The following is an 8,734-nucleotide window of genomic DNA, read 5'->3' as shown; positions in this document are numbered from 1 at the left end:
CACCTTAACCTACGGTTACCCTTCACTGGGAGATACCGATTCCTGCAGCTATCTGACTTCGCGTCAGAGTCGTCTGCATTGTCTAATCTATCCTCAGCCTTCGGCACCATTGATACACAATAAATAATCGTATTGGTTCAATTCTCAAATCTATCCTACTCGCTGGATTCCCACGCGCGTCGCTATCGCCCTGGCTCGTAACATTTTACTCACTGCTATATAAATAATATATAAGAATTGCAAATAATATTGATGTGAACATAACATTATAATGAGTACATGCAATACGTAATATAGCAATAGTAGAAGTAAACATACAAATGTATGGGATGTGGGGTATTTATTATTAATAAATTATTATCAATATTAATATTAATATTATTATTAATAAAAAACGTATTATTAAAAATTGTAGTCCACATCCTATACTTTATAATTCTTATATATTATTTATGTAGCAGTGAATAAAAAGAGAAATAAGAAATAGAAATGCAGTTGAAAAAAAAAAAATTTCCATTACCGAGTCACGAACCCACGAACTCTAGAACACGAACCAGCGGCAACTACAACAGCTTCTGTTGTAAGATAGATATAGTCCAAACAACATTTACTAGTATTTGTACGATTCTTATGACGAACCATTTACAGTAGAGTTTGTAACGTAAGCATTACAACTTATTAGTTTATTGCTCTGTACGAATTAGAAAACATCAAATTTTCAGGAAAGTACTTTTAAAAAAGGCTGTAATAGAGGAGTGGAAGAAGATCCCACTTCGAATAACTAATAATTTAGCTAATTTAATGCTTAGAAGAGTTACAATAACAATTAACGAAGATACTCTTCAATGATGCAATAAAGTTCGGCTCGCGGTGCCGTGCCCGTTCCCTGGCCTCGCAGTGTCAGTTCGCTAGGTCTCTACGACCTCTCCTACGCGAGAAGATGACACTTTCAAGTGGGTTGTGAGTAGAGCTGCCGAAAACCGAATAAAGACCGAATATTCTAGCGGCTTTCAAGCCGAGTCAAACCGGGACCCGATTTCCGAGCCGAGTCGAGTACTTGAAAAAACCGAGTAGCGTGAAAGATTCAAGCTACCCGAAAGAAACCAAGTAACTTGAATTTTTCAAGCTACCCGAATAAAATTGAGCGGTCCGAAAAAATCAAGCGTCCCGAAAGAACCGGGGAACTCGAATGGTTTCAAGCTTTTCCGAGTACACATGTTAGTCCGCCGCCGGACAACAATGGTATCATAAAAAGGACGTAGCAAACTAGACCCAAAAGAGGTCGACCATCATTTTCCGTATTTCTTATCGGATCTTAACGGATGTATTGCCAATCGATTCCTTATGATATCCCGATGAAAATGGTACTAGACACGATACAATTCAGATTATTTAGAAGGAAATTATACGAAAAAAATGATTTGTACGCTTTTTGCCTATCTTCATTAAAAATAGTCCGATTTATATAGTGTTTAGTGGCGTTTTCATCAAAAAAACGGAAGGAATCCAACGGCGTTACTCCCGTAATAATACGATGCATATGAAGTGAAATCGGGTGATTACTGAAAGCCATAAACCAAGGGTGGAACCATCCAAAGCGCACGGTGCCTACTTTAACCCACGACGGACCTCAAAGGGTCCGAGCAATAAAGTGTGAAATGTTTGTCATGATATGTTCACTTTTTGTTGTGTTTTATAAAAGTTAAAGAAACAAATTGCACTACTGAATTCCTGGTGTTACACTGACGAAAATGGTACAAAACACGATATAATATCGATTAATTTTAATAATTCGTATAATGTAAATTCTATATATCAAGCTGTTACACAGCAGAAAAATCTTAAAATTCTAACCGAGATATCGGTGAGATACTCATACAAATAATAATTATTCGATAAAACTTTCTTATTTTAGACTTTTCTCTAATTAAATTTTTACCGATGTATTTGTGAGATTTTTCTGATTTCAATGATGAAATTCATGAAATTCATGAAACGAAACGAAACGAAACGGAACAAAACAGAACTATCATGTTGATAACAATCTGAAAGAATAACAAAACTTTCATGTTTTAAACAATTATCTGGCAGAAAATAGGCAACGAACGTATATATTGTAGCCTGCTTATTGGACCAATGATAATTTTGTATTGCATCTTGCATAATAAATGAATACTTTTCGGCAAAATTTCTGACGACAACAAACTCATCGGGATTTAAACTTCCTTTTGAATATTTCAAATAACTACTTCGATTGTTTGCTATGAAATCATGGATTTGCAATTGCAGCATTTTGTTTTCTAATTCATTAAGAAATGCTGGTATTGAATATTCTATAGGCTCTAAATTAGATCTATCGGTACTTGCCCATTTGTTGCATGAAATAGGTACAATCGAATGATTTTCAAATATACCTTGTAATTGTTTATGAATGGGATTGAAATTACTTCATTTGAAACATCACAGCGCATATTTGATAACATTTCTTTATATGTGCATGGATAATTACAAGATGTTGGAATTAATTTTTGCTGTTTGGCACCATGAAGCATTAACTTTACATTTTGATGCATTACACATACACACACAGAATGTGTTCCACAGGTTCCGACTATTACATATTCTTTTGAACGAAGCTGAGCAAATTTACTAAAACCAATTTTTATAGATGGATTTTGTTCTTTAAAAAGCAAAAACGACAAAAATCACAATTTTTTAGCATTAACCCTCCAGCACCGGGCCTGGGTCATTTTTCCGTCGTTTTCCGAAGTTCCATTCCTCTGTGATCGAGAGTGTCGAGCCATGCGTTTACATTGTAACTTGATCCGTAGCAATCAGCTCTCCCCACTATTCTAACTGTTAGCGACAGAAATGTTTCGAACTTTATTGCAAAAGAAGTAGTTTTTGGGACAAAATATTAACAAAAACAATTGGTTATGAGGCATTACTAATATGATTATAATGTTTGCATATAAAAATTTGATTTTAAGCCTTCTTTTGTAGCGCGTATGGACTTGGATTTCGATGCCTGAATAGTGACCCGGCTCCGTCGTTCGTGCGACCGCCCGGTGTCCGAGGGTTAAATTGTAAATAACAAGAAAACGGAACTAATTCTGTGTAATAATCATTTTATCATCATTTCCCTATACATATGTATTTTAGCGTGTTATCTTCTAACGATTCCCTATATTCCAAAATAATTTTAATGTAAAAATTAAATACAAGTATAACATAGTTTTATAAATATGTTGCTTATTTCCCATTATTAAATTTATATTTATAGATACAATATACAGACAATATAGAGTTCTCTCGCAATGCGAATAGTAAAACGCTACAAGGTTCGGGCCGATATATCGACACCCGGCACTGAAAGAGTTAAAAGAAAAATGTATGACGGCGGGCATTTTTTAAACCTACTACGATACTGAACCATACTGAAAAACGTCTTTAGACTACTAGCACACCGCAGCAGAGACGACAGCAGCGCTGCAGTGGACAGCGCGATAGCGAAGCAGCCATATTGTCATACAAATTCTTTACCAGCTATCTAGTAGTTCTCCTACTGTCCGTTGGTGGTGCCAGCTTACTATATAGTAGTTCACCTCCTCTCCGTTAGTGGCGCTAGTTTACCTCCTGCGCACCCTTAAGGAGAGTTTCTTCTTTTCATTTTTTATCATCAGCAAGACCTGAGGGACCCCCCTTGGAAAACCTTTTCTATTTAGAGATCGATGGCTCTCTCTGACTAGGGAAAAAACCCTACTCCACCAACTTTTCCACCGTCATTCGCACTTTTTAACAAAAGTTTTCCTTCTCGAAACGGTTTTACTCCCGGTAATCGAAAAATTAGTCGGCACGATCTCAACTCGAGTCTGCCTCGAACGGCCTCGGAACCGAAAGTGTGCACATGTAGAATTGAGATATGAAATTCACTGAAATTTCGCATCTATAAAAGTACTCACTCCATGGTGTGGCTCTGTTGTAGTCACATGCTTTTGTTTTTGCCCCTACCAGCCAGTATCGGAGTATCACAGTGTCGTCAGTAACAAAAAAGTAATAATTGTTACATGCACTTTCACTTGAAGATATTTCAAAATTTAATAGCAACAATTAGTTTTAGAATATATGCTTTACAAGAGTACAATGCATTCAAATAAATCAAAATTATCCAAAAGTATCTTGGAGATGAAGGTAAATCGAAGAAGTAAACACACAATTAAATTCCTTAAAATTATGTATGACGTGTTTTATTGTAATTAACCGTGTATTACTTGTATGGATAGTTTATGAAACGGACTAAAGAGAAAGTAGAAAAGGAACAATTTCAAGAAGAAGGCGAAGAATATTTCGGAAATGAATTGACAGAACGTATGAAGAAAGTACTGTAAGTTTCTTCTGATTTTTTAACACACATAATATTTTAAATAAAAGTTTTCAAATTAAAATTAACTTATAAGAATTGAGTACTTCTAGAATACACATAAAGTATTTAAGTATTACATCATTTTTCATGGTTTATTTCTTATTAAAGAGACAGATTCATCACTGAACCTAGTTATGTCTTCTGTGAGAAATTAATTGAAGGTAGACTAAGTTTCCAAGGTATGAATCCTGAAATAGAAAAACTAATGGAAGCAGAACAGAACAATAAATGCACGTCATTGGATGTAAAAACAGAAACAGATGTTTCAGATGAACAAATGACAGAACGCTATAAAGGATTCAACAAAAATGTAAAACGTGAATATAAATATGAGAAACTTTTAGAAAAAAATAATGATGAATATAAACCAATACCAAAGAAACAAAAGTTTTTGAAACCTCAAGATTAGTATTAAATGAAAATTGTTTATATATTTATCCAAAATGTACTACAAATAGGCTAACTTAATATTTTTACAATTTTAGATAATAAAGAAAGTTACATTACTTGGAAAGAAACATAATTATGATAGCAATAGTTTCTTTGCAGATGAAGGTGTCGAAGAAATTTAATTGCCAATTTCATTCTTTTAAATGGAGTGTTCAATTTTTATATCAAAATTAGGTAGAGTAATGAATTTTCAAAGTAAAAAAATTAAGGTAATCTATCCCAAAATTAATAGGTTTTGAGATTTTTAACTTATAAAATAATATTTAAACTGTTGTTTGCTGTTCATTTGTATTAGAAATAATGTACATGTGATATAGCTGTTCAAAGATTATAATTCTATTATAATTTAGTAGCTAATTATCCCAGAAGCATAACTTTTATAAGCAATATTACTTCCTGTTATAAAAAATATCAAAAACGGAAAATGGCCTGTTTTGAGTGCTACACTTTATATTTTTTAACATAGGTTTCTTTTATACTAAATGTATGTGTTTAACTTGATGATATCCAAATATGTAAAATGCTGTTGGTTCATTATTCAATGTATAATGCAGTGCCAGAAACTATTTATTTAATAATGCTTATTTAATGTAATCCCAAAACTGATTACATAATGTGCAAATATAAAGGATTTATATTTCTGTATATAGTTGAAATGAATGTTATATTTCGAATATAAAAGACTATTTAAACAAATTATTAATTTTGTTTTATTTCTGTTAAATCGCGTTCGTCAAGCAAGTTTCTAAAAGTTTCAACAGATAGATTGTCTGTGCCATTTTTTTTTAGCCCTTCTTCCCAAAGCAAATCAAAACTGTTATTAGGAAATTCAACTTCAATATTTGCAAAAATACTTCGTATTTCTTCTTTACTTCTAAGCTGTAGAAAATGATAAAAAAATTATAAAATTTAATTATTATTATTCACATTTACAAGTTTAAGTTTGTTAAATAAGTTAAATTTTTACAAAAATTAATATTTTTAAACATACTTTGGAAAGATCTTTATAGTCTAGGCCATGCTTTGTAAAGATATTTGGAAATATGAGACTGTAAGCAGAAGTTTTATCTTCAGGATCTTTAGATATAATCCCTGCTGTAGGAGTATCTATAAGAATAAACAAAATTTTAATTTTTTTTGTTTTTAATTATTAAATATTTCACATTTTTAAACAAAGATTAGTTTATCTAAGTATAATGATTCTATGTTCAATTCAGGTTATATAAAGATTGTACTAACTTGTAGCATCTATTCTGTCCATATTCTCTATTGTATCTCTATATGTAGTACTATAGTATTGACATTCTAAAGGTATCCCTATAAAATTTTGATTTAAGTATTTCTAACACTACGATTCCTATGTATATTATGTAAATATATTAATAGAATTATTAAATCAGATATTAATACATTACTTTCTACTTTTGGTAATGTTGGCAAATCATATCTCCAATTTAAAAGATTTAATAATTCTTTATAGTTTATATTCTTTTCCTTGCGTATTTGAAGAAGATTCAACAGTGGTATTAGAAGTACTTGATTTAAATGTATTTTATATTTAGTTAATGTAGAACTAATAATGTCTTCTGGTAACAGTCCTATATAATTCTACAAATATATCAGTTCTCTTTTATTGTTTAGATTAATCGTGAATAAGTCTTGAATGTTTTCTGTTTAATTGATTGAAAACATAACTTTCTATAGAGCACACTCTTTTTAATACCACAAAATGTTTACATTTGATTGTTTACATTTTCAATCATAACTTTTTTCTTAACAATATCTTAATTATATTAAATATTACTAAAATCCTTATAATTATTAAAAATTGATCTTTAATATTATTGTCAAAACTTGAATTTTAAGTTTAGAATTTAATATAAAATTATCATATTACTTTATCAAGACACAATAGATCTTCATAAATGTCTAAAAATGGAATTTCTGGAGTACGCTTCTTGAATTTTTGACGTAAACTGTTAATATATTGCAAGTATTTTTTTTGTAGTATTGCATCATTATTTATATGACAGTCATTTAAAGCATTTTCTATTTCATTTATTTCTTTTCTTTCACTTGCTTTCCCATGTACCATAGACATGTATGGATATGCGTTTTTGAAATTCCTGAAAAAGTATATTTAGATAGCAGAAAAAAAATTCTATTCAAATTATAAAGGAAAAGTAATATTCTGTGACATTTAAATACATACAACAAAACTTCTTGTACTTCTTACAAAAAGTAAAAGAGTAAAATCTTAAGTGGATATAAACACAACTTAAAACAAAATTAAAAAATATGTAAATAAAGTTGGAATGGAAAATTGCATTTCTATTATAATTTATTTATCTCAAATAAGCATTGTACATACACTTTTGTTAGTAATATTCTGTAAGTTTTGTTCTTCGTTTATTATACATTTTCGCTTTTAATAACAATAGAATTTAATCTTTGTATTAAAATAAATTTATCATTAGTGTTTATTCTACCTTACTTCTCCAACACGAGAATGTGAACGTTCCATAAAATCTGCTAAAATAGAATTAGCTACTGTAGTAGAATCAGAATTGATCCATGTTAGAAGCTTTTTTAATTGTGTGCCATTATTGTTGGTACTTTTTGATTTCCCAAATATAAGATTTTCATTGAATGGTTCCTTGTAACTGTAAGTGCAATTCATATCTTATATAGTATGAAATAATAAGCCTCAATTAATCGTTCTATTATCTCATACTGTCTCTTAATTTGCTCAGCAGGCTGATAACTGTTATGACATTGTTTATACAATGCAAGGACATCTGTATTTGAAACATCAGTTTGACTTGATTCTGTTTGAAGTAGTTCAGCCATAGTTGCTTCTAATTATTATAAATCGACAAACAAAAAGATGCTCTAAATGTTAAATGTATAATTATTTCTTTTCATATCCCAATCATAGTAATTAATTTATACCAGACTGAGTTTTTTTTCCAAAAGTTGTTTCCAATGGATTCATACCAATTGGAAGATTTGGAATTTGATCACGTGTTTTACCAACTTCTTTATTCCAATAGCTATTCATTACAGTATTTCTTAATTCAGAGATGATAGTTTGAAATGGCGTTTTTTCATCTGCTTGTAGACATTCTTTTACCTTGAGTTATTTGTTATTTTTAGTATCATTATTTATTAAATAAAAAATTGTTAAACGTAAATAAAACAAGTTATAAAGATTAAAATAAAGTAATGTATTACACCAACTATATTTTTAGTATTGTGCCTTATATTTTTGTGCAATAGAAGATTCTCTCTATGTTTTTCATTATGAATAAGTAAATTCTTCAAAGCTTCCACTTTTTCTTCTAGGGAGTATTCTGTGAAACATTCTTTAATATTGGACACTGTAGGTTTTTTCTAAATGTAAAGAGATCATAATACTATTAAAAATCAACATCTAGTACAATCATATTGATACTGCACAATAGTAATAATGATATATAAATATTAATGAATATATAGGTAATATTTAGGTGCGCAGGACCCAGAGCCAAACTCCGAGTTGACTTCAGCGACAGTTGTGGAAAAAGTAGGAAACTCCGGGGTAAGGACAGAGAGGGCGATACAAAAATTGCAGGAGAGACGAGGGCAGGACGATTAGGCTAGCATGATTTTTTTTCCAGAATATTGAGGCAAAGAAGCAATATTTTCTAATAATTCTGATTTCAATATATATTCGTTACACTTTGGCGGATGCGATTCCAAGGCCTGATTTTGCAATTTCAGCCTTAAAACTTTATAAACAATAAAATGAAGATAGCAAACATACTTTTATTGCTTATAAAGTTTTAAGGCTGAAATTGCAAAATCAGGCCTTGGAATCGC

The 8,734-nt window shown here is 30.7% G+C and overlaps 2 protein-coding genes across 2 annotated transcripts; one reads left to right on the top strand and one right to left on the bottom strand.

The window, feature by feature from the left end:
• Positions 1-3,707: 3,707 nt before the first annotated feature.
• LOC128896506 (M-phase phosphoprotein 6) lies at positions 3,708-4,914 on the top strand. Its single transcript, XM_054159878.1, has 3 exons — positions 3,708-4,191; positions 4,284-4,384; positions 4,532-4,914. Exons 1-3 carry the CDS (start codon positions 4,126-4,128, stop codon positions 4,830-4,832), a joined length of 468 nt encoding a protein of 155 aa, XP_054015853.1. The 5' UTR covers positions 3,708-4,125; the 3' UTR covers positions 4,833-4,914.
• LOC128896507 (EF-hand domain-containing family member B-like) lies at positions 4,913-8,266 on the bottom strand (the record flags this gene model as incomplete). The annotated part of the gene is made up of 9 exons (XM_054159879.1): positions 4,913-5,752; positions 5,865-5,980; positions 6,113-6,190; positions 6,289-6,481; positions 6,771-6,999; positions 7,363-7,536; positions 7,608-7,731; positions 7,826-8,006; positions 8,108-8,266. Coding segments are annotated over 9 exons (1,434 nt in total), but the record flags the coding sequence as incomplete, so codon positions are not given.
• Between the last annotated feature and the right edge of the window lie 468 nt (positions 8,267-8,734).

Source organism: Hylaeus anthracinus, unplaced genomic scaffold (genome assembly GCF_026225885.1).
Source record: "Hylaeus anthracinus isolate JK02 unplaced genomic scaffold, UHH_iyHylAnth1.0_haploid 10424, whole genome shotgun sequence".
NCBI lineage: Eukaryota > Metazoa > Arthropoda > Insecta > Hymenoptera > Colletidae > Hylaeus > Hylaeus anthracinus.
Note: the sequence above shows the minus strand (reverse complement) of the source record. Positions and strands in the feature narration are given on the sequence as shown.

What these genes read in the sequence shown, in the direction of transcription:
- LOC128896506 (XM_054159878.1), top strand. Translation starts at nt 4,126, where the DNA reads ATGCTTTACAAGAGTACAATGCATTCAAATAAATCAAAATTATCCAAA. An exon ending in AAAGTATCTTGGAGATGAAG is followed by an intron (nt 4,192 to 4,283) that starts GTAAATCGAAGA and finishes TTGTATGGATAG; the next exon opens with TTTATGAAACGGACTAAAGA. An exon ending in GAACGTATGAAGAAAGTACT is followed by an intron (nt 4,385 to 4,531) that starts GTAAGTTTCTTC and finishes TTCTTATTAAAG; the next exon opens with AGACAGATTCATCACTGAAC.